This window comes from Budorcas taxicolor, chromosome 25, assembly GCF_023091745.1.
Source record: "Budorcas taxicolor isolate Tak-1 chromosome 25, Takin1.1, whole genome shotgun sequence".
Classification (NCBI taxonomy): Eukaryota; Metazoa; Chordata; class Mammalia; order Artiodactyla; family Bovidae; genus Budorcas; species Budorcas taxicolor.
Window position 1 is genome coordinate 46,690,248 of NC_068934.1, and position 25,846 is coordinate 46,716,093.

The 25,846-nt window shown below is 46.9% G+C and overlaps 1 protein-coding gene across 8 annotated transcripts in view; it reads left to right on the forward strand.

The window, feature by feature from the left end:
* Nucleotides 1-25,846, forward strand: part of PPP6R3 (protein phosphatase 6 regulatory subunit 3) — a 123,183-nt gene that overhangs the window by 57,190 nt on the left and 40,147 nt on the right. For 7 of the 8 annotated variants that reach the window (XM_052662420.1, XM_052662424.1, XM_052662426.1 and 4 more), the window contains 9 exons: nt 1,021-1,207; nt 4,418-4,555; nt 6,949-7,014; nt 9,016-9,128; nt 11,310-11,423; nt 19,601-19,730; nt 22,020-22,172; nt 24,000-24,149; nt 25,127-25,191. In XM_052662420.1, the coding sequence (XP_052518380.1) occupies nt 1,021-1,207; nt 4,418-4,555; nt 6,949-7,014; nt 9,016-9,128; nt 11,310-11,423; nt 19,601-19,730; nt 22,020-22,172; nt 24,000-24,149; nt 25,127-25,191 (1,116 nt within the window). The remainder of the gene's footprint in view (nt 1-1,020; nt 1,208-4,417; nt 4,556-6,948; nt 7,015-9,015; nt 9,129-11,309; nt 11,424-19,600; nt 19,731-22,019; nt 22,173-23,999; nt 24,150-25,126; nt 25,192-25,846) is intronic. The other variant, XM_052662427.1, reaches the window with a different exon arrangement.

The following is a 25,846-nucleotide window of genomic DNA, read 5'->3' on the forward strand; positions in this document are numbered from 1 at the left end:
CGGCTTGTCTCGGGGATGCTGCATGGGTTCCGGCCGCAGTTGCTACCCCTCTCTTTCGTCACAGAGCCATTTCAGGCTGTTTTGTCACCTCCCTGTCCTGGTCAGCATCAGAGGTCGCCACTCCCTGCTGCCCTTGCTCGCCAGGGAGGGATAAAGACCAGAGAAGTGAATGGCGGGTGGGGGAGAGTGCAGTCTGGGCGGGCCTGGGAGTCTCCGTGATCGCTCTGAGAACAGATGAGAAGGTATTTGTGGTTAAAGAAGCAAGTGGAGAAAAGGAATCTGCTGCCGCCTGTTCAGAGAGAGAGCGCGAGCCCCGGCACTAAGGGCAGACGCGCCCCAGGGGTGCGGATGTCGGGGCTGGGGCCTGTGGAGGGGGCTGTGGCAGCCAGCGCTGGGGTCTGCGCGGGCTGGCCCCGGGGGGCTGGGAGGCTGCTGTGGAGAGTTCAGCTCCTATACACACTTTGTTCCCCACCCGAGTGTTCAGGCTGTGTCCTGTTCTCTGCTCGAGTGTATTAAAGTGTTCATTCTCTTAACATGCAACGTGGACTGAACATTGACACGCCCAGCTTTCTGATACCATAGACAATCCCTCTGAGAATACAGGAGCCTGTCCAGGAACCTGGACGCGTCTCGAGTAGCCGCGCGGTGCCGTGTGCAAGCAGTTTCCCGGAAGCCAGCGTGCCCCGAGCGGCCCTGCGAGCTGCGCTCCTTCCCGCACCGCAGCAGGTGGCTGGGGCTGCAGCCCACGGCTTCGTCTTACCCCCTCTGAGGGGTCCCTGCCCTCGCCTCCTGAGCTCCAGCTGTGCTCTGGTTTTGTTGGGGAAACTGTATTGGTTTTTAGACACAGAAGAAAATTCACTCTAGTTTAAATTGGCAGAATGGATTGAAATTATTTTCTCATTGCCAGAAGATTTTTAAAACAATTTTCACAAAGTTTTAGGAAGCCTTTCTGATCTGTGTTCTGATTTATGTAAGTAAACTGTTGATACAGATGATGACGTGAGTATCCTGTTCTTCTAGGTATCCAAATATATCTTGTGAGTTGCTCACTTCTGATGTCTCCCAAATGAACGATAGACTGGGAGAAGATGAATCCTTGCTAATGAAATTGTATAGCTTCCTCCTAAACGATTCCCCCTTGAACCCACTACTTGCCAGTTTCTTCAGCAAGGTGCTAAGTATTCTTATCAGCAGAAAACCAGAACAGGTAAATACTGTTTTCCAAAAAGGTAAGTATTAGGGCTGAGCATCCCCTGAGGTTATCCTCGGTGATTTTGTCGCTTCAGTGTTCTGAGTGTGCCTTATGTCCCACATTCTGTAAAAGAATAGATTTTACAGCTAAAATACCCGCAATGCTTGCTGACTTATCACTGACTTGACTCCTTAGCGAATACATTCTAATTTGACCTCTTCTTTTCTGAGCGCCTCATATCTCAGTTTTTCCGTGTACTTGGCCTCCTTTTCTGACAGGTGGCTGGAAGCAAGAGCACGTTGGGGTCAGTCTGTGAGGGTCGCGTGAGGAGGGGCACACAGTGGCAGGGTGTGTGGGTGGCATCCTGGCGACTCTGTGGCAGAGTAACTGTGCTCATTTATTCTTTTTTCTGATCAGCACAAGCGACGCTTAAGTCAGAAAGCTTTCCCATAAACGCGATTGCTGATTAGTTTATAGAAATGGCGATTTTTTTTTCTCTCTTCTATTTTGCTTCCACCCCAAAACTTGAGACCTCTGGGCAGTGAGTGCTGTGTACACACACAGGGAGCTTTGCTCTTCTGTCCAGCAGAGCCTGACAGGAGTTGGGCAGGACCCTCCTCCCCACTGTCTGCCTCCTCTCCCTCCTCCTCGTTCCGGTGTCGTCCCGCTGTGTCCCCACTTCCCGTCTCCTGGGCTTAGTTTTGCTCTCAGTTCCCTTGTACCTGGAAACTTGTATTTTCCAGGTATCTGCTGTTTGCGGTTGTTCTCGAAAGTGTGGTCTCTGGTCCAGCAGCATGAATACCACCTGAGAATTTGTTGGAAATGCAGGTTCTTGAGCTCCATTTCAGACCTGCTGAGTCAGACACCCTGGGGTGGGGCCTGCAATCTGGGGTGTAAGAAGCTTCCCAGATGACTGGGACGCATGCTAAAATTTGAGAATCATGGCTCTGGTGGGTGCTGATGTGGAAAAGGATCTGCTTATGAGGAGACTAGGATTCACTTACGCAGACGGTCCCCAGGGAGCAGCAGGAGCCTCAGAGCCCAAGAACAAACTAAGAGTCTGCAGAATGCAGGCAGTGGGGGTGTGAAGACGGGGTTGCAGAGGCCACAGCAGTTGGGCCTGGCGTCCCTCATGGTGGAAGGCAGGCTCCGTGACCCGTCCTTGCTATCAGCAGACCTGGAGGGGCTGGAACTATTTTCGGCCCAGAACGGCTGCCCTGTGCCAAGGCCAAGTGTGTACAGGTCTTATTTTAGACAGACAAGGTCGTGCTTTCATGTTCTTAGTTGAGCAAGATTGCCTTTCTCAGTGTGTTGGAACTGAGGTTCTTGTTTCTTAGATAGTAATCCCCGAATCTCAGTCACTGCAGTGCGGCTCATCCTTCCTCCTCCTGCCTTTGGATGAGAAATGACAGGACTGCTTACTCCTCTAGGAGAGTTCAGGTCACCCCATCAGCCTGTGTCCTGGTCGTTTCCAGGTGGCTGTGGTTGCGACGGAGACCAGTCTCACATCCCTCGTGCCTGTCTCCTCCCTCTGTGCCCAGGGCCCGCGTATCTTCGGTAGAGTGAGGACACACTCAGAGCCCTCTGGGCTGCTGAGCATCTGGTTTGGTCATCAAGGCCAGACGTGTTACCTGTGTGCAGAAGGCGGCGCGTGCCAGTTCAGCGCTGAGAGAAGGCCCCCTTCACTCTGCTGCTTGTGGTGCTTCTCAGTTCAGCCCTCAGTCACGAGAGGGTTCGAGAGTCCTTGCTTGCTCTTTCAGCTACAGGAGAAGCCCACACTGGCACCTTCCTCGTCTTGTGAGAATTATGAGTGTAAATAAAGGTTTCCCATCACATGATATGTTAGTAAGGATATGTGCAACTGAATTCAGACTCAGTCTGATTGAACCAGTATAGACACCTCTCAGGATTAACTTGCAGAGCAGCAGGGCCTTCTGTGAGGGGCACCCTGAGTGCTGGTGGGTGAGCCCCTCCAGTGCCGTCCCCCAGACAGGCCACCTCGCCGTCCTTGCTGTGCCCCCTTGGCCCTGCCTGCGGGCTCAGGAGTCGGTGCTTCGACCACTAAATGCAGTGTTTTGGCCACATGCCACCTTCTCTTCCCCCTCTACTCCACTGTGCTTTTAAAAACTACTGTGTGACTCAGCTGTGAGTGGATTAATTATGTATAACTCACTGAAGGTTTGTGCTACAGCCTTTAACCTCACTGTTTAGTGAAGCAGTGTGTGATGGCTAATCCTGCACTTCACCTGATGGTGTGAAGCAGTTTTAGTTCACCCCTGGCTTCTAGCTGTCATGTTGGGTGATGAGCTTGTGGCTCTGTTGGATTTAAATCTCAGGGCAACCACTTTTTAGCTTCTAGCAAAATCCTTGACTGGTCTGAGCCTCAGTTTCCTCACCTAGAACATTTGAGTTGAGCAGCCCCACCTCACAGGCTTCTGGGAGACGTCAGGGCGATATTGTCACAGCAGCTGCCTCACTGGCTATGCTGCTTCTGGGACTTTTGAGCAGATGATTCCTGCACACGGACAAAAGCTAGAAGGACAGGGGTGTCCAAGGCAGAGCATGTTTCTTCCTATGCAGGAGAGACCCAGGTGGCAACCCTGACTTTATTCATGTTTTCTTATCCCCTCGGGTTAATGGTCAGCCTCTTCCATGCTCACCCTCCTGGTGTCACTATGATCAGGTGAATGGCTGAAATAAAATGCAGCTGTGATTTTCTGTAGCATGTGAGTTAGCCGCTTTGATGGATGCAGAAGTCTGTTCTGAATGTTTCTCTTACTTGCTAGAGTACAGTTAGGACTTGGGATGTTTAGTCTGCATTTTTGTGTAAAGCCTAATGGACTTGCTTTATGTCTATAAATTGTTAAGTGGTATATTCTCTTGCCTTTTATGGAGTGTTAAATTTTTGATCCTCATTCTTTCAGAATTAATAATGAAAGTGAGCAGAAATGAAAGATTCTATTATGGTGTGTTTGTATCAGGGAACAGGTGGTAATTTGGGAGTTTTTGGTTTTTTTTTCTTTTTTTTAAGAGGTTTTTCAGTTCTGTAACAATCAGAAGTCTTTCCGGTTTGACATCTTATGGCTAATTCAGCCTTTGTCTTGCCTTAACTTAAAGTGGTGATGGGACTTTGGAGGGGGCAGCCCCAGGGGTCAGGACTGAAAGTGTCCTGAAGTTGATAGTTCCCCAGGGATGCGTCTTTCAGTTGTGGCTGTTCTCCTTTAGATTGTGGATTTCCTGAAGAAGAAACGTGACTTTGTGGACCTTATTATAAAGCACATAGGAACGTCGGCCATCATGGACTTGCTGCTCAGGCTCCTGACGTGCATCGAGCCCCCGCAGCCCAGGCAGGAGGTGCTGAATGTGAGTAGTCAGGCGGCGTGGGCGGGCTGCGGCGTCTGGGTGGGGTCCCAGGGATGGGTAGTCAGGGTCTGGGAACCCGGGGTCGGGGGGCAGGAGGAGGACTTCCCCACAGGAAGAGATCCAGATTTTACCAGGGTTAGGGTTCCCCATAGGCGCGTCCCGAGAGGCACAGGCTGTCTTCCTGTTCCCTTGCTTTGCTGGCTTTGCTCTTCAGTGGAGTGGGAAGGCAGATTGGATTGAGGATTTGTCTTAGCTGGTCTGGTGGGAAGAGCAGAAATGGGAAGGTTGGGAGCTCTGCTCGTTTGAGCAGGCTGTGAGGGGTCTTCTCTGTCTTGAGAAGATGGTCACCTGCAGGAATGTCTCTAAGAGTCAAAAGGAAGAGATGTGGTATTTCCAGGGAATCTGGCTTCGGAAGTAACCTTCTCATGGATGCCTAGGAGCATGGGATAGCAGGAGAAAGGAGTTTACCTTCAAAGGGGCGTGTATTTCAGATTTGGGGGAGGTGGTTATTCTAGGACATATGGCTCTGGGAGATTGTCTTGGGTGGGAAGAGGAGGGTGTGAATGATTTGAAGGTGAGGTTTCTCACAGGCTCTCAGCTCTGCCTCTTCCATCTCTTCTTCTCTTTCGTCCCTTCACTGCCTTCTTCCAGAACCGTTCCCCAGTCGATTCTGTCCTTAATACTCAACCTCAAACCTAAGAACTCTGGAAATGAGTTTTATTGAGTTAGTAGGGTCTGTCAGGAGGTGTCCCAGGGAGAGGGGCATAGTCCGCTGAGGGGGGCAGGCATGGCAGGTGTGTGTGGGGGCGTGGTGTGGCGTGATGTGTCGGGATGGCGTCAGGGCTGGGTCTGCAGAACCAGGCAGAGGTCTTCCGAGAGCCACGGTCAACATGAGTATGTCAGCTGAGGGACCTAGTGAATATCCCGGGAAAGGGCCCTAAGCTGGGGCTTCGGGTGTGTATTTGTGGATGCGAATATTTTCTCTGTGGAGACTGGGGACTCCAGAAAAGGCAGTTAAGGCTAAGAGGGTGGTTGCCTTTTATATCTGTTATTACTGGAGTAGGTTATTCAGTATGGTTTCTTAGAGTTCCAAATTTGGTCACTTCTGGGTTGGATTTTAGGGCTCACTTCCAAGGGAGTAGGTGTGCTTCTCAAGGGGTGTAGCGGTAGGTGGTTAATAAAGGCAGAGGTCGAGGGAAGGGTAGTGAGAACTCCTCTGAGTGTCTGGCTTTGGTCTGGGGGCCAGCTGTGGGCTGGGACTGTGGCCGCTTGTTAGTAGCTGTGGAGGTGGGTGGTGGGGGATCAGTTCACTGCCCGCAAAGCTTCCCACTTTGCCTCTAGGTGGTCAAGACCCTCAGCCCCAGCTTCTCTGTAGAGGCGCTGGCGTCCTGTTTGAGGACGGGGCTACTCAGAGTGTGGTCCCAGACATCACCTGGATCTCACCTCTGCCCTCCTGGGTCGGAATCTGTGTGTGAACAAGACCGCAGAGGGGCTTCTTGTGCACATTTTAAAACATCTTAAAATAAGATGGGCCCCTGCCTTCTTGGTGGTCTCCTGAGATCTTTTGTTTGCATTTTCCTTTGGCATATTCTCCTTGAGGAGCTTGAAGACAACCTAAGAATTTCTCTGCGGCCTTTAGCAAACTGTGTTTGATTTCCTGCCTCCCACCCCCCATCTCTCTTAACTTTTGGGATTGTGTGTGTGTGTCCATCCATCTGCTTTAGGTAGAGATTGCCATTATTGACTTGGTGTTTCTCTTCCCTGTGGAATTAATATTACACCAGATGCTTTTTCATTTATTCTTACCCCTTTCATATTTTCATTCATGGCAGTAGTTGATGCATAGTTGAAGAAGAGTGTCCTAGTCATGATATCAGCTCTTTGCTAACATGTGACCAGGCAGATAAACTTTCCGTGGCACCCCCCAGCCCCCATGCTTCCTGTGGTGGTTTTTGTTTTAGAATCTGAAAGTTCATCGTGTATTTTAAACCGAAGGCTTGATACGGCATACTGTTTTTCTCAGCCTTTCTGAAGCTCCCTTAAAATGAACCCTCTTACAGAGAAGGGTTCCATCTCTGCTTTCACTTCGTAAGAAAGCACAGGCTTTGTTAGTGCTCGGTGCCTGAGAACTAACGTCACTAAGCTAATGTGTAGGATTTGGGGATGTGGCTTTGTGATATGGGGAGAAGTTGGTACTGTAGCTGCTGTTAAAATAATATATGCACTGGCATTTTCTTTGGGGGACTTTTAATTTCCTGTAGTGTTCAAAGCTCAGAGAAAACCTGTAACATTCTACTTAAAATATGATGGATATCTCCAAGTATGTTAATCGTCACTGGGGCTTGGACAGGAGCCACTCATTGCTATGATTCCTTCTACAATGTGTTTTACAGTGGTTAAATGAGGAGAAAATTATCCAGAGGCTCGTGGAAATAGTTCATCCATCGCAAGAAGAAGATGTAAGTTCTCTTTCGTGACTCTGAACTTGAGTTTTTTGGAGAAAGAGCCATGCTCGTTTGGGCACAGAGCGTCGTTTTGCTAGATGTGATGAGGAGGACAGGTGCTAGTGGTCGCCTGGCGTGCTTCAGGCTGACAGCTTTCTAAACACCAAAGGCTTTTAAAGACGCTGTGTTTCGCTGAGACCCAGTTTCCTGATGTGAAACGGTAAGCCCTGGGTCTCGCTCCATCTCTTTAGATCGGGGGCTGCATCTGCTTGCCTTCCTCACAAACCTCCTCCACACTTTTTTCTTTTATCCCCATCTTTAGCCCAGACGATGTGGCCATATCTGTCTGCGCTTGTGTTTTCCATTCTGGCAAAAGCCTCCAGACACACAGCAGCTCCAGGTCCCCACTGTGTCCCAGAGTGCTGGGCTCCTGGGCACTCGCTTCTGTGCCCTGGTCGATTTGGCCTTTGTCCTGGGTGCTGAAGGTTGGCCGGGCAGCAGCGTCAGAGCTGCTCTGGAGTTTGCTCGGGGACCTCTCTGGGGTGGCCGGGGGGAGTCACCAGCGGGTGTGCCTCTGTAGTAGAGACAGCCACCCAGCTGCTGTGCGGCTCTGAGCCCTGTGGAGTGGCTAGCATGTGGCCATTTCTGCCTAGAGAAGTTACCATTCCACGTGGTTTGATGTAGTATCTACAGAGGAGTTGGTTCAGAGAACATGCTGGGTGTGTCTTGTGCACAGGCGCCCTCCTCCGATGCTCTGGCTTGTGAGTCTGTTGAAGAGTGAGCGCTGTAGAAGAACAGTGCCGGGGAAGAAGCATGTGGCTGGAGGGTGTTCTCGCCTACGAAGGGGAGACTTCCCTTCTGCTCCAGTCCATTCAAAACCTTTTGGTACCTGGAGTTCATCAAAAGCAGGCTCTCCATCCCACTGTCCCTTTCAGGAAAAAAAAAAAGGCAAAGAGCTAGCCATGCACGGGGCTGTGGCTCTCCTCTGACAGTTTACTTGTTGCCCCTGTAGTATTGTTCCTGCTGACACTTAGGACACTCCTGTGTGGACTGGTCTCGGATGCCATAGCTTTGGAGGGGCCTCGGTCCTCCTGCTGTGGCTGGGGAAGGGGAGGTGGGGGCATCGATGGTTTCCAGAGCACGTTTCCCGTGGGCTGTAAGGGAGGGCAGGGGCGGGCCTGGCCTGTTCCCGGGGCGGGGACGCAGCTTGCTCCTTACTAGGCTGTGGCTCAACTGGACACGGTCGCTGTCTGAAGGCTTGGCGAAGGAGAGGCCCACTTCTGGAGCAAGTCCGTTTGCAAAGGACAAAGTGTTGGAGGCATCAGCACCTTCTCTCCTTGACTTGCAAGAAAGTTTTTTTTTTTTTTGACAGTCCTGTTGATATTTCTGTTGGGTATTCAGTGAGAAGCTGCATGCTACACTATACTGTCCAGTGTACATTTATTGAGAAGGTTTGTGACGCCTGATCCCAAGCCATGGGGTTTGGTATCCTGGTGCGTGTTGCCACCTGCACTAGAATCCCATTGCTCTGCTCCTGCTGGGCGGGCGGCGCTCAGTGCCACGTGCCTGGCGCCAGCATCTGAGAGCGTGCTGTGGCGTCGCACGCCAGCATGGGAAGAACGGGTAGGGCTACTTACTCACTAGTATATTCCAGAAAGCTGCATTTTTTTTTTTTTTTTTTAAGTCAAGGAGGTGGGTTCATCTTTCTGTGCTGCTAAAAGTATGTCAATTGAGGGCATACATTTTTCTTCGAGTTTAGTTATAGAAACTTTCCTTGCCAGGACTCTAATCACATTTCTCTACACACAGCAGCTGTGTTTTGTTGGCAGCATTGTTAACAAAGCTCATCAGCCCAAGAGGGTAAAATACTCAATACTTTAGAAATGTTATTTCTTATTTACTGTAGCTTACGGCCAGTGTTAATTTGTGTTATTTAAGCAGTTTCTTCACTAACTCTTCATGATAAGTTTGACTTCTGGTGTGTTCTGCAGTTGACACTGTGCTTCTTTCCTCTAGCGGCACTCAAATGCAGCACAGTCACTTTGTGAGATTGTCCGCCTGAGCAGAGACCAGATGTTGCAGGTCCAGAGCAGTGCAGAGCCAGACCCCCTGCTTGCCACTCTAGAGAAGTATGTTTGCATCTCTGTTCTTGTTGCCTTTTCTTGTTGACGCTCTGTGATGCGTTGCCCTTGTCACTCTTTGGTAAGTGTTCCTCATGTGGGGACTGGGTCCCTGGAAAATCCCCGTGGGTGGGCGAGAAGGCAGGAGAACCTGCTCATCTGATCTCAGCCCCTCATGATGCCCTTTGGAGACCTGCGGGGTAAGGATGTGTTAATGAATAAGAGCCATTTCTGCGTAGGGTTGTGAGATGGGACAGTGACATCATAACTACAGTCACTGCCTCCACGGTCTTTGAGGGAAGAGAGTCTTAAGTGCAAACACATTGGATCAGAAGCTCTTCTTCGGATTCACTCTACCTTGGCAGCTGTCGAGGGGTCGCCTGACCAGACCTGATATGAAGGGTTCTGCATCCCGTGTGTTTTGTTTCTTTGTGTTGCTTTTGCCCTTGTTTCTAGGCAGTTCGCAGGGAACCGACAGCTTGTGTTTAGGTGGAAGACCACTTAGGGGTGGTGTACGATTGTGAAGTCCGTGAGTGGCCAGCCCACCATACTGGTGTATCTAGAGCCACACGTTCTCAGAGAGAGTATTTACCATCAAGCATCGTGCATGCATTCAACCTGAATCCATAAAACTATAAGTGATTTTAATAGAAAAAGTGGCATTTCCCCACTTGGGGTGCGTAACTGGGAAAGACCATGAATAGTTAGCATTGTTACATATGATTGACAGTTTAGCTTCAGTTTACTGCTACTGTTGTTCTTTTTAGTGACTTTGTCAGAACTTTTTTTAGTCTTCCTGTGTATTGAGGCTCATTTCCATCTTTTGGCTGGGAAGGCCCTTCTCACTAGTTCTCTCGAGTAGCAAAACTTAAGAGATTGTTAGCTTCTGAGTAAAATGTCATCTTACCTGCCCCGTGTTAGTTATCCTTGTCATTGTGACTTATGTACTCCATACAGTACTGGTAATTATACTAGTATGAGGTTGAGCCATGTGAAGTTGCCATTCAAGTAGGTTAAAAAATGTGGGCTGTCGGTAATTTCATATGGTACATGATTGCATTGTCTAATAAAAATACAATAAAAGTAACATGTAAGTAAAATTTTTCTAGTAGCCATATTAAAGTAAAAAAATAGGCGAAATTTTTATATATTCTAGAATAGCTACATATATATTTATAATTTATACAAAATATATTTATATAAGTATATATTATTTATAGGTACAAAAATATTTCAACATGTGTTTATTTAAAATTATTAATGAGATATTCTACATTCACTTCTGTGTACAAAGTTTGGGAAATCCAGCGTGTACTTTATACTCATGTGGGTTCAGACTGGTACCTTCTGAGTGTTCCATGGCCACAGGTGGTGCTTGGTACCTCTCTCTGGGGTGAGGCTGCTGTTTGAAGAATATATGGGTTTACTGTAAAAAGAAAAGCAGCCTGTTTTTCAGAGCTCAATTCCAAGTTTAATATTTATTCTATAGACTGCTGTGTGTTGAGTGACTTTTACAGTACTGTTTAGAGGTCTTATAAGCAGTTTGAGTGCTGGCTGGGAGTACTGGAAGACTGCTTCCTGCAAGGGGATCCTCTGAAGTTAGGTTAGATGCCAGTTTTGTTTGCTTCTCCCAGAGAGGAAGAGTTTATTCCCTGCTTGCCATCCTGACCTGGTGGAGGAGCTGGTGTTAGTATCCGTTGAGCCCACTGTACTGTGGGGAGACTGGTGTGTGTCAGGCGAGCGACAGGAACAACCAGCTGTCAGTCACAGTGCAAGAGAGATTGTGTTTCTTAATCCGCGTGGTTCCTAAAAATTACTGAGAGCCTGGGAAGCAAGCTTTCCTTGAGAACATGTGTGTAAATTTACCTGACAGGTTACTCTTGTATTTTACCTAAATTGTGACCTGTTTACATGCATAGGAGAGTGTCCTGGGGAGGGCTTATGGAGAATACTTCATGTGTAGCAGTTCAGTCAGATCCATTTCACTTCTGCCAAGTTATTTTGATTTATTTACCAGGTTTTAATTTTAGGGCAAAATGCAGCAATCGATATTCTCTTGTACCTGTTTTAGATCTTGGTTAATTAAGTGCATTCTTATATAGTACTTGTATTACTGTGACCTTTTCTTCCAAAGTTGTTAGTGTTAAATAACATTACAGTTAGCACTTGACTGTTGATTTGTTTCCCTAGGCAAGAAATTATAGAGCAGCTTCTATCAAATATTTTCCACACGGAGAAAAATGAATCGGCCATAGTCAGTGCAATCCAGATATTGTTGACTTTACTTGAGACACGGCGACCAACGTAAGTTTTCCTTCTGTTTCATGAAATGAGTCATTTGGTTTTCCTTTTAGAATTTTTAAAAACTAAGAATTAAGTTAGTGGTTTATTACTACAGTATCATGCCCTTGAATTTCATTTGTTGAATATTTTTCTACTGTATGAATAGTTTTATATGAATGCAGTACATAGATGTAGTTGAAAAAGATGCTTTAGTAAACACTATTGGCAACATTTGGATTCTTGTTATTTGAGTTTTTGTACTCATTACCAAAATACTACTATAATAAGTCAAACCCATGCAGAATGGCTCACATTCAGGAGAAGCTTATTTCTTGTTTATGAAAATTGAGAATAGCTGTTCCGGGTTGGTGTGCAGTTCTCCTCCAAGTGGCGATTCAGGGCTCTTCTGTCCTCTCTGCGCTAATTGAGGCTTCGCACGTGAGGCACTGCAGTTCATTAGGCTGTTTAAAAATGGATGGACAGGTGGCTTGAGGCCTTAAGGAAAATTTTAGGTGTGTTTAAGAATCAGAAAGATAGTCTGTTTTTCCTATTTGTGTGCCTCTGGACAAGTCATTTAATATTTGTCATAATCTTTACAGTTTTATACCTAAAGCTGATTTACTTATTGTCAGAGTTTTCCAGATTGTTTCCTGAGAATGAGAATTTGAAGAGGTAGGCATATATTCGTGTTCTAGGAGCGTGTGGTTTAGCGATTAGGATTTGTCTTTTCCTCTTTACCATTGGGTCCATCCTGTGAAGCAGAGGCATGACGTGAAGGAGCAGCAAGGTCTGCTGTCCGCATAAGCAAATTTGGCGGCCCAGGACTTCTGGAGTTATGTTTGATGGTGTCATTTGGTTCCTAGCAAAACAGTAAACACAGCCGTATCAGTCCCTGCTTCCCAGCGTCTCCATCTCTATTCCCGTCGTCTTCATCTCTGGTTGCTTGATCGGGGAATGTCAGTGTGGCAGCAGTGCTTCAAGTGTACTGTAATCTTGGGATTGTATCTGCAGTTCTGACTCCCCTGTTAATTCCTATTTTAAATAATGTAACCAGTAACTTACGGTATTAATCAGGTGGTACAGGAATGTTATCTTGCTACTCCTGGTGTAAGGCAGTTGCATCATCTCTTAAAATCCTTTAAAAGCACATGAGCTGGTGCTGTGAGATTTATGTTGATGAGTTCGGCTTGAGAACAGAAATGATACGACAGTAAAAGAAATGACAGAAGAAATTCCTGATGAGAAGGAACTTACCCCCAGACCGCAAAGGGTGATCAGACACTAAGCAGGCTTACCTTTAAAGAGGGGTGGACGGAGGGATAGTGGATGGCTAAAATCTTAGCCTTACGCTTAGGAGATTTCTGAGTCCCTAGGGTAAAGGATAAATCTTAAAACTATTTGAACAAGAAAAAATGGGTTAACTACAAAGCAGATCAGATTGCCAGACATCTCATTTGTAAAGTTACATAAACACCAAAAGTCAGAGGGCAGGATTGTGACCCTGAAATACTTTGATTGCTGTGTGAGGGCATGAGGCATTTTCAGTCATATGAGACCTCAGTGCTCCATCCGTTCCTGGGGTCAGTTACTTGAAGATGAACTTTATCAAAGTCAAACAGAAAAAGTAAGGTAGAGCAAAGAACTTAAGATAAAGAAATATATTGGTGAAAGTAATGATAAATGCAACAGGGATGTGAAAATTCCTGTGACTATTAGGAAAGACTTGAACAAGTCAGATGTTGAAACAACACAGTAAATTCCAGATTATTTTAATAAAACCCAAGAAATATGGAGAGAAGGGGTAAGTTAGTGCACAGTGTAACTCTTATCTTCTACTGAGGAACTGTGGTATTTTCATATAGTTCCATTTTTCAGCTTAAAAGATGATGGTTCCGATATGTTTTTAATAAACAGAGAGTGGTAGTAGGTTACTTAATGCCGTAAGTGCCCCAGGTGCAGGGAGAGCAAGGGTGCCCCTGAGAACTGTGGACACGGGACTTTGCATTCACTTGTTAGCCCTGCTCAGGACATGCTGGCCGCTGTCTGTTAAACCACTGGGGAAAGGGCAGCAACCCTGTAACCCTGAAGGCACCGGTGGGGGCTTACAGGTGACGCTCATGGTAAAGAGCCTGCTTGCTGCTGCAGAAGGCATAAGAAACGGGGGCTGATCCCCGGGTGGGGAAGATCCCCTGGAGGAGGGCACTCACACCCACTCTGGTACTCTTGCCTGGAGAATCCCATGGACAGAGGAGCTTGGCGGGCTACAGTCTATGGGCTCACAAAGAGTCGGAGATGACTGAAGCGACTTAGCATGCATCGGACCATTGGTGGTGGGGTGAAGGGACCAGGAAAGAACCTCTATACCGCAGGACAAGCAGGGACACATTCAGGACCCAGTCTGTTAGAGAGCCCCTGTCACTGAAGTAAGGGTGGGTTCGCAGAGATGGCCCATTCCTGAGGCCCAGGGGCATTTTTGGTGCCTGAGGCTGAGCCAGAACAATAGTTCCTCCCATGCCTCCCCTGCTCCAGGCCACCACACTGGAGTGGGTATAGTCGAGTGCTGATGGAGGGGAGGCTGCGGCCTGGCACAGGGAGCCCGTCAGCACGGGAGCGAGCTTGAAGGAGGAACTTCAGCTGAGGGCAGAGCAGCCGTTGAGAAAGACCTGGCAGTCCAGCCGTAACTATAAATACAGAGTAACGTGAGACAAGCTTGAGTCATGGTACACTGAGAAGAAACAGTCACAGCAACAGCAGAGCCCGAACCTAGCTCTGCTGCTGACTGTAATTGATCCCCAAACTTCACACTAAAGACTTAGGGGAAGAGAGGTGTATCCGCTGCAGACAAGTACTAGTTAAATCAGTTTCTGTTGTCTTACACAGCATGTCCACGTTTCAACCAAAAAATTGCAAGATGAAGAAGCCAAATAAAAAGAAGCTGACATGCTCTCAAGAGAAAAAGCAGTCAATAGAACTAGAGTCAAAAGTGTTGGAACTATCTGGTAGGGAATTTTATAAAAAACTGTGATTGATATGTTAAAGACTTGTGGGAAGAGTGAGCAGCAATCTGTGGACAGATGGAGAATTTTAGCAGAGCTATGGAAGATCATCTGGAAATGCTAGAAATGAAAAATATCTTTGGGCTCCTTTGTGAGCGTTGACATAGTTGAGGAGAGAATCAGTGTAGGACGCTAGAAATTACCTACAGTGAAATATGAAGTTAGACCCAGGCGGCAGTCGCTTTGTGAGGTCCAGAAGCCATGATGTACCAGCAGAAACCAGCGCACCGTGTGCCCAGATCTTGGTTTCTAACCCTGCCCTCCAGTAAAGGAATCAGGGCTCTGGAGAAATGGCTGGTTCTACCACTGGGGTAAGACATATGTGAGATGAGTGTGGAGCGTCGCGTAGTGTAGAGACTAAGGACGTGCTCTACAAGGAAGACCCGCAGGGATTTCCCTGGAGGTCCAATGGTTAAGACTCCGTGCTTCCAATACAGGGGACGCAGGTTTCATCCCTGGTCAGGGAACCAAGAACCCATGTGCAAGATGACCAAAAAAAAGAGGAAAAAACCCACAGTAAGGGTTTGTGAGCAGGACACAGGAGGCAACTGAAAGAGCTGCCGTTGGCCAAGCTGGGACTGCCAGTACTTGCACAATAGAATAAAGCAGCACTGTATTATAACACGAAGCAGCTGCATGAAGTAACTTAACCATGAATCCATACTGACACAAATAGATGGTGGAACGAATAAACGGGGAAGAAGAGACAGCTCTCGCTTGTGGCGGAATTCCAAGTAGTTCCTAACTCCATCTCTAGGAGGAAGAGCAAAACTCTCCACTCTTTGCTTGTAGCTGGCACCTCATGACTTCCTTCTAGGAAGTGCACTGTGGAAGGACAGCTACAACCAGCACTTCCTCAGCCAGACACTCAAAGTCAACAGCCATTGTTGAGTTGCATTGATGGTGTGTAATGAAAATGGCATCTTACTTGTGTGGTCTTCCTCTCAAAAACCCACGGTCATGAGAGAAGTACAAGACCAGGTCCCAGCTGAGGGACGCTCTGCGGAGTACCTGGCCAGGAAAGTTCGAGTAACTGTCAGAGCCAAGAGGAGGCGAAGGACAGAGGACTCTTGACGGTAAACATAGTGAGGCTTCCTGGATGGACTCCAGACAGAGACGCAACTTGAGGTGAACACACGGAAATCTGAGTGAAGTGTGGATTTTACGTGTGAGTATTGGTGAATAAATTTTGATAAATGTAAGATAATGATGGGGGAAATCGAGTATAGGTCATATGGAGACTCTAGTACTTTTGCAGTTTTTCTGTAGATCTAAACTGTTCTCAGAAACAGACATAACATTTAGACAGAAATCAGTAAGAAGCACAATGCTAGCGATTCACTGGACCTGACTGACAGCACCAAGTGCTGGCAGGCCCGCGAATCTGCAGGGGCTCTCATTCCTTGCTGGTGGAAACGCAAAATGCTGCAGCCACTTGGAAAGGCCGTCCAGCAATTGCTTACAAAACCAAACACAGTCTCACCACACAGCCCCAGCAGTTAGGTTCCTTGGTATTCATCCAAAGGAGTAGAAAACGTATGTTCACAAAAACCTACACGTGGTTGTTTAGCAGCTTTACCCACCCTTGCCACAACTTGGAAGCAGCTAAGATGTCTTCAGTAAGTGAGTGGATAAACAAACTATAGTTCATCCATACAGTGGAATATTATTCAGCCCTAAAGAGAAGGTGCCCTCCAGCCATGAAAAGACATGGAGGAACCTTGAATGCAAGTGAAAAAGGGAAAGAAGTCAATCTGAAAAGGCTACATAACCTTCTGGAAAATGTCTCATTTTACTGTGGAGACGGTAAAAAGATCACTGATGACCAGAGGGTGGTGGTGGGGGCGAAGTGAACAGGTGGAGCTCAGGACCTTTAGAGTCGTGAAAATCCTCCGTGTAATATCTTAGTGCCCCATACAGGTCATTATTTGTCCAGACCCATGAAACGTACACCATCAGGAGTGCACCGTGCAGGGCGCGGGCTCTGGGTGATGGGGATGTGTCAGCACAGTTCAGGGGTTGCAGTGAATGCTCTGGTGGAGGATGTTGGTAGTGGCGAGGCTGGGCATTTGTGAGGGCAGGGGGCAGATGGCCAGTCTGTACCTTCCCCTTCATTCTTTGAACTGAAAGCCACTGTATAAAAATAGTTTTTATAAAAATCAATGTAACTCGTATCAACAAACTGAAGAAGTAAAACCGTGTGACCATTTCATTAAAGCCTTTTATGATAAAACGTCTGCAAATAAGAAATACAAAGGAACTTGGAAACTGAGAAACAGAAAATCCTTGAGCGCCGTCATTCTTAGTGGTAGAGGCTGCAATCATAGCCCCTAAAATCAGGGGCCATGGCGAGAATATCCCCCTCACCAGTTCTTTTTGGGCTCATGCTGTTGGTCGTGAGGCAGGAAGGAAACCTAGGCATCCAGATTGGGGACTAGGAGGTGGACAGTGCGTTTTGGAGGCAGGGGCACCATTCAGCCCACTAAGCGTAGCTAAACCAGATATGCATAAACAACTAGCCAGCGCTGGCAACAGTGAAGCTGCACACGGCCCGCCGGGGATGGAGAGCCACGCGGCCACCTTCTGCACGCACCTGGCAGTCTTTAAATAATGGACCTTTGTCATCTAGCCCTCTTAGATATCTACCCACGAGAAGTGAAAACTATATCACACAAACTCAGAAGTGAATGTTTGTGCGCTTTACTCGTAATCACCCCAAGCTGTGCGCAGGCAGAGTGTCTTCCCCTGGTGAGTGTGAGGGAGCCGCGGTGTGTCTGGGCACTAGCTTCAGCAGAGGAAGAGCGCTGCCTGCCGGCGCCCCAGCAGCCGCCACAGCCTGCGCCTTTCCGAGTCTGAGTTCCACATTTAACATACCTCTGCTTGGAATGTCAGTGTGAGTTTTGTTTTGGATTTGGTGGGTTTTTACATACATTTGAAAGAACCAAAATGTGAGAAACACCGTGGATATTGACTGTTGTACCTGAGTCAAGGCAGGTAGATAAGTTTATGCTCACTAAGTATTTATTAGATGAGCAGCTCAGTTGGTAAAAAGAATCTGCCAGCAATGCAGGAGACTGGGCTTCTATCCTGGGTTGGGAAGATCCCCTGCAGAAGGGAATGGCAACCTACTCTAGTATACTTGCCTGGAAAATCCCATGGACAGAAGAGCCTGCTAGGCTCTAGATCGTGGGGTTGCAAGAGTCAGATACAACTTCGCCTCTGAACCACCACCAATATTTATCAGATGAACAAATGAATGTTTGTTTGTGAATGAGTAAGGATTTTGAGTATAAGTTTTTGTATGGTATTTTCACACGAGTGGGAAAAAGCAGGTTGTAAATGTAGCTTAGAAAGCGACTCGCCATTTGGGGAAGAAATCCAGTGTCTATGCCTGTTTTGCATAAAAATAAATTCCAGATAAATGAAAAATACTAGAGAAAAAGCATACAGAAGCTCATAGGATATGACATTGTAAAGAAGCTTGAAAGTCTGGCTTCCTGGACAGAAACTGCAGTGAAGAATGCTCTGTCTGGCCACATAAATTATTAAAACCCCTACACAGTAAAAAGCACTATAATCAAAGCAGAAGTCCTTTCCCCTGCCCACGCGCCCTTTCTGTAATTGCATTTCTGAACGCTGTTATGTGTAGCTCTTGGAAATCACTTGCACGTGTGAAATGTTTTCAGATGGCTGTCGTAACGGTCCCTCCTCCAGGTGTCAGCTGTACCGGGCTCTGCTCTCGGCCCTCAGTGCCAGCATGGCCCCCAACAGTCCTCGGGGCGCCGTTCTTTCCATATCAGGACAAATAGCTGGTGAGCCAAGGGCCAGGATTCGGCGCAGGCCTTGCTCCAGCAGCTATGCTGTTGGCAGCAAGTTTGCACTGACACACCACTCCCGGGTTTATCTTTTAACCTGAACTGTGCACCCACATTGTTACACCCCTCCCTTCTGTCCCCCAACTTTGAGAATCCCTGTGCTTCCTAACACTGATTTTATGAAAGCAATTTTGTCATTGTTTTCCTAAGAGAAAGGGTTTATAATGACTATAAGTGAAAGAAAGTGAAGTTGCTCAGTCGTGTCCGACTCTTTGTGACCCCATGGACTGTAGTCTGCTAGGCTTCTCCATCCATGGGATTTTCCAGGCAAGAATACTGAGTGGGTTGCCATTTCCTTCTCCAGGGAATCTTCCCGACCCAGGGATTGAACCCTGGTCTCCCGTGTTGTAGGCAGACGCTTTACTGTAAAGCCACCAGGGAAGCTCCAAGCCACTTATAATGACTATAGATAGAGCTTTATACAGAACATTAATATACTCCTTTTTAAAGAAGCGATATCGATGGATTAGTTGAGAGAATCCTAGAGCAATACAGGCCTATTTATTTTGGCTGCTTTGGGTCTTCATTGCTGCATGTGGCACGGAAGACAGGCCCTGGGGTGCCCAGGTTTGGTAGTTGTGGCACGTGAGCTTAGTTGCCCCACAGCATGTGGGATCTTCCTGGACCAGGGATCGAACCTGTGTCCCCTGCGTTGGCAGGCCGATTCTTAACCACTGGAGCACCGGGGAAATCCCAGGCCTGTTTATTATTAACAGTCATCCAGTGGTAGGCAAGGATGGTATGCACTGTTGTTCAGGGGTCTCTGGTTGCTTTCCACTTTTTCTGGTTAGAGACATGGTGTTAGTACAGTAGGTGCAAAGAGCTAGAAAGTTCAGAGAAAATGGGAGGAAATAGTATATAATTTCTCCCCTGACAGCATATGTTGGATTTCTGGTCATGTCAGCTGATCCCCATCAAGGTTTTATTATGCCCTCTTCCTATCCTTCCAGAAATTTTGATAAAATTACATATATTCCACAGTTGTTTTCAATATCTCTGTACTCTGATGCGGGTTTCCCTGGTGGCTCAGTTGGTAAAGAACCTGCCTGCCGATGTGAGTTAGGAAGATCCCCTGGAGGAGGAGATGACAACCCACTCCAGTACTCTTGCTTGGAAAATCCCACGAGTAGAGGAGCCTGTTGGACTGTAGTCCATGCAGTTGCAAGAGTCAGGCATGACCATGTGACTCAGCCACTACCATTCGCTGTTACAGAGCACCTTGAATGGTTTGTTCTGAAATAATAAAATTAACTTGCTTTGTTTCAAGATTTGAAGGCCATATAGAGATCTGCCCACCAGGCATGAGTCATTCAGCTTGTTCGGTCAACAAGAGTGTTCTAGAAGCCATTCGAGGAAGACTTGGATCTTTTCACGAACTCCTGCTTGAGCCCCCCAAGGTAAGGCAGCTCTCTGAAGCATCATTGAACAGTTCCGTAGGTTTGATTCCAGCTGTTAGAAGGTAGATGAACCTTCTGAGTTAAAGAACCGGCTGTGACCCACCCACCTTGTGCAAAGTATGTTAAAAGGGCCATTGTTTTCATTGCTTTTGAACTGGTTTTTAAATTGGCTTTTATCTGTATATAGTGTCTAAATTGATGAATGGAATAGAATTAAGTAAATTAAGTAAGATACTTACCTGCTTAGAAAACTCAGTTTTTTGTTCTTTTTTTTTTCCTATAAATTCTGTGTATTTACATGCAAGTAAAATAGTTTTCTTCTAATAGCATGTTATTTTCACATCTTTGAGGTACACGCTAATCTTCAAGAAACTAATCTTAGAAGTTGAGTTGTCTTACTCAAGAGTTGGAGCAGTGTAACTGCCTGATGGACAGATTGTTATTTAAGAAGTGGTGGGTTGATTATGACTTGGAGAGTTAGTTTTTCTGTCAGGGGCATCCGTGTGCTAATCCAGAAATGACTGTTTATTCAGGCAGCCACTGAAAATGCAGACGGTGAAGGTTTAGAAAAGCAGAGTGTCCATGGCCCATAGCCTTTGTCACGGCTACCCCTGGGATTGCTGCAGACTGAGGCCGGGGGACGAGGCGCTCCCTTATGGTGTCTCTGGGGTGGAAGACAGTTCCTTGAGAGTTCTGCCGCCCACGCTGGTTCCTTCACTTTGGTTTTTCCTCTTGTGTGCCTCATTGCATCCGGCGTCTCAGGCTTACACAGTGCATCTCTGCGGCCTCTGCGGAGTGAGTTCCCAGGGATAGAGTGTGGTAGTGTCTCCCTTCTGCTCTAGGTGTTTCCAGTTGGTGGAGGGGGCGCAGAGAATAATTTATGTCCATTGTGCTTGGAGTCTGGTTCAGCTCCTAGATTGTCTCCTCACATGACCAGCGAGCAGGCAGTGGTCTGGGGCACAGGCTGGGGTGCTCAGGGCCTGCCGTGGAAAGGGCGCCTACTGATGTTGGCCAGTGGCGTCCTTCATGCCAGGCCTGGGGAGAAGGGCAGGAGAGCCAGGGAAGAAGCAGGATTTGTTCAGGAGAAAAGAAGTGCAAGTCGGAGGAGGGGGAGGGCCTGAAAGAGGAGGAGGTGTGGCCCCCGACCCGGGTCTCAGGTGTCCCTGTCTCCTTTCTCGGTTGACAGATAAGCATCTCGTGTGGATTCTCACCCTGGTGCTCTTCTTGGGCTGATTCCAAAGTGAGACAGTGTTTTGTGTGGACTCTTCCCTGCTGGGGGCAGTGAGTTCAGCCCCTGACTGGCTTTACTGCACAGGGCAGCACGTGAGCAGGTCCATGCTCAGTAGCACTGCGCTGCAGGGAGTGGGGGGTGGCTCCCCTTTCCCCTGGGCCTGGAGGAGAGCAGGCGGGGGTGCTGGGAAGCCCTGTTGGATGGGGACATGGAGAAGGACACCCTTTTCACTTTGTCGTGGGTCTCCTGCCAAACTTCTAAAGTTCTGAAATGTTCTGGGTCTATCTTCTGTGATTTCAAAGAATACAAACTCCCTTGTATGGATGAAAGCAGGTTTGAGGTTGATCCTGCTTCTAGGTTGTGACCCAGAGGCAGCTACTGAGTTTGCATTTTTACCCCGGTTTTGGCAGAGGTTGAGGACTGTGTTCCGAAACCACGTGTCACTTCTCTTAGTTTCTCAGCCTTCTGGTCAGGTTTGGAGTATTGCACTTTTTCTTCATGGACTTGACAAGCTTTCTGCTTGTTTAGAATATTGAAGGCAGGGGGGTACTTGATTTCTTATGAAATATGTAGTCTAGGGAAATTACCTATTTTTTTCTCTTATATTTACTTCATCATATCTTAACGATATCAGTAGCAGTTTTGGATTTTTCTGCAGGTGTAGAATTTAAGCCAAGTTGTTTGTGGGCTTAGTTTAACTAGTGTGATATCTTAGTACATACTCCTGCACCGTTTGTGTATTGAACTGGTTTTTAATTTATTTATTTGTTTATCTTTGGTTCTGCTGGGTCTTCGTTGCTGCCTGCAGGTATTTCTCTAGTTGCGGCGAGTCGGGGCTGCCCTCTGGTTGCAGTGTGAGGGCTTCTCCCTGAGACGGCTCTTCTTGTTGTGGAGCATGGACCCCACAAGCCCGTGGGCTTAGTTGCCCCATGGCATGTGTGATCTTCTTGGACCAGGGATCAAACCTGTGTCCCCTGCGTTGGCAGGCGGATTCTTGAGCACTGGGCCACTAGGGAAGTCCTGAACTGAATCTAATCAGAAAGCTTTTTCTTTCTCAGAAAAGTGTGATGAAGACTACGTGGGGCGTGCTGGACCCCCCCGTGGGGAACACCCGACTGAGTGTGGTTAGGTTGGTATCCAGCCTCCTCCAGACGAATACCAGCAGCATCAACGGGGACCTCATGGAGCTGAATAGCATTGGGGTCATACTGGTAAGATGTCCCCGAATGATGTCTTCACTTGCCCTTGAGCTTTTATAAATAAGATCACTGATTGTAGAACCTCATAAACTCACAGTATGTGTCAGTGACTTTTCTTGGTCTGAGTGCAAACAGTCTTGCCCTTGAGGTTATCATCAACTTTGAGTGCTTTTAATTTTTCAGTAGTGATTTATTGTTGCTCTGCATAGAGATCTGTGCCTGTGTTATAGAGAATTTCTGGGACAGTTAAGACACAGACATTTCCCTCCGAAAGCTCAGTCTCCCGTGGAGGCAGGAGTGAGCACAAACACTTTCTTTGGGGGGTTGTGTGAGCCATAAGTGGCTGCTGCCCGCAGCACTGTTTTCCTTCATAATGCTTGTCTTCAGGGGACAGGCTTTTGTCTTTTTTGCACTGAGAGAGAGCTGTAGAGGGTATTAAGACCGTCTTATCTGGACTTCCTGTACTCCTGAGGTCCCCAGCTCCGAGGCCTGTGCTTGGGATCCACGGGCCTGGCCTGGGGCCCCTGCCGGCTCTGACCTGTCTGCCATAGCACAGGCGGTTCCCAGGGTGGTCACACGGTGCCCCAGGGGAATTTGGCATGTGTTTCAGAGGAGGGCCTGGTGTTTGCTCTTCACAAGAGAGACATCAAGCGGGCACTTCATATACATTTCTCCTATGATCATGGGTATAAAACTGTTTTTTTTCAGATCATGCCCAGAGTACAGCTAGTAAGTGGTGGAGCCAAGATTTGAATTCACATCCACGTTGAAACCCGTGCCTGCTCTATCCGCCATGCCATTGCACTTTGTGGCATCGCTGAGCTACGTCAGCTGTTTCAGCCTGACGTGTTAGTGGCACAGCAGTAGAGGGCACGGAGAGCAGGGCCCCTGGAGAGGAAGGGGCGCCACAGGCTCACACTTTGCGTGGCAGCATAGCCCCTGCCCCCTGTGGACAGAGTCTCTGCCTCACCCTCTCACAGGAACGCAACTTCCCACGCCTGTCTTTGGGAGTCTCCTTGAAGTCATCAGTTACTAGTCTTTAATCTTACTACTAATAAGTGTACAGCTATTGTTAATTCATTCTGTTGTTAATATTAGAGCTACTTTTGAGTGCTAAATTTGATAAAACTTCTAAATGGATCATTAATCATTACTTTTTCATTTTGAGATTGGATAACCAGACTCAGAGATACCCTGAAAACATACTGCAGCTGTGCGTTTTGTGCTCTTAGGAGCTCTTTTCTTTTCTGCTCCCTTTGCCTTTTCTGGGTAATCTGGAAAACCCTTGCACCTCCCGGAGCTCCACACACCACCTCCTGCCATCTGTCTTGTTTTGCTCCGTCTGCTGATAGTTCCACGAGTTTCGAGCGCTCGAGTGGTTATTTTTTTAAGGTGTGAGCGCCTTGACATTGGAGACTGTATCTTGCAACTAGCACTGGGCACTGCTCAGGAGTCATCAGTGAACATTTTGTGGAATCAAAATGAAATCTCATAAATTTCTTTGAAAATCATTGGAAATTTACTAAACTTAATATCTGTATTAGTGATACACTGTGAAAACAAAAAGATTTTCTCTGAGAAATTTATTGTCTACGTATTCATTGTTGGTCTCTATTAGATTCCTTGCAAATTCTGACGTGTTGAATGAGCAAATATAATGTTATTTAGTCTATGAAGGCGTTTTAAACAGCCTTTAGAAATAATGTATTCCTTCTAATTTGTTTTATTGTACCATGAGCACATCATTTATTAATTGATTATTTGGTGAATGTATTGAAGTAGTGACTGAAAGATTGAGGTGACAGTAAAAGAAAGCATTGCTTTTCTTTTTTTTTGTAGGACATGTTCTTCAAATACACATGGAATAACTTTTTACATACACAAGTGGAAATTTGCATTGCACTGATTCTTGCAAGTCCTTTTGAAAACACAGAAAATAGCACAATTACTGATCAAGACTCTGCTGGTGACAACTTGTTATTGAAACATGTAAGCTTACTTGGTGTCTTTTTCTGCCACTCCTGGTTATAGTAGTTTTCTACTTGAGTTATGAAGTGAATTGAAGTCTAAGGGTAGGAGGTGAGATTTCAGAATCTAAGGATTTAACTGTCTTATTTCGATTGTACTTTTAACCAGTGATTCTATAAATCATATCCTAGGCAATTCACCATTAGATGAACTTTTTGAAAAAGTTTCAGTAAACTCAATAGATTGGAAGATTTAGAAACCTTTTGGAAATTAAAAAACAATACAAATTTAAATAACATTTGAACAGTTATTTGGCTTGCCTGAGTTTCCATTTTTGGTGCTGAATCTGTGACTGAAAGTGGGAGAGGTGAGTCCTCTGCCGTGTCAGCACGCGTCTTCCAGGGGTCTGTTGTCTCCTGTTAAATATGAGGTGGTGATTTTACCGAGTCCGTCCTCAGGTGTCTTCTTGCTCTGCAGTTCTGTGACTGTAGACATTCTCTCGCTCATACTATATCACCCCCAAACCTTGAAGATGGGCAAGGCTAGCCTGGAGTGACCAAGTAGACGGGGAAGACAAATGACATTTGAATGAGACTGGCTTTGCACATTCTGATAAAGCAGCCCACAGCTCTGGTCATTGGCCAGCCACACCTGTTTTTAATAAGAGTGTAGTAATGTTAGTTCATGTAGAAGTAAGTGTTGCTCACATTTGAAAAGTACCAATATTGCTGTGGGTTGTGAACTAAATTTTTGCTGGGGCATGATTCCATTTCAGAATAAAACCTGGCTTTGCTTGAGGTCAGCTGCTCATTGGTAGCAGTTACTTTATCACATTGGATCTGATTTAGCCAATAATTCACAGCTGTTTAGCTTGCTGGGTTGTATGTATAAAGTGGTATGTATCACTTTTCTGTTTAACTAGAGTTCTGTTTCACTTTAAAATTTTGACACTGTGACATTTATGTCAATGTTAACCTGAAACATTCTTTTTTATTCAGCTCTTTCAAAAATGTCAGTTAATAGAACGAATACTTGACGCCTGGGAAATGAACGAGAAGAAACAGTGAGTATATTGCTCTCTGATAGGCGTTCAGGTTGGCTATTTGTGTTGGGCTGCGCTGGGTCTTGGCTGCTGCGCGGGCCTTTTTGCACTAGTTGCGGCGTGGGGCCCACCCTCCAGCCCCGGCACGTGGGCTTCTTATTGCCACGGCTTCTCTTGTCCCAGAGCACAGGCTCTAGGCGCTCAGGTTTTAGTAGGTGTGGCTCTTGGACTCTGGAGCACAGGCTTAACAGCTGCCACTCCGAGACATGTGGGGCCTTCCTGGACCAGGGACCGAACCTGTGTCTCCTGCGTTGGCAGGTGGACTCCTCACCACTGAGCCTCCAGAGAAGCCCTGCTTTTTAATTTGAAGAAAATATGCGCCCTTGCTCTAGACAGGGCACAGAGAATATAGTTACACGGTACAGGCCGCTTTACAGTTAGTTACAGATGGCTCTCTGGGGACTCCCAGAGTATTTAATTGTTAACAGGTATTTTTCTAATAATTTACTTTTAGATCTCCCTGTCTTTCTACCTGTCTTGAGGGGAAACCGGGGGTTGGGAGTGCACCCCTCCTCTGCTGCTGCGTTTGAAACTTGTTTCTTGGTGAATGGTGGTTTTTCTGAGAATGATGGGAAGGAGGAAGAGAATGACAAAGGCAAGTCCTCCGTGATGATAA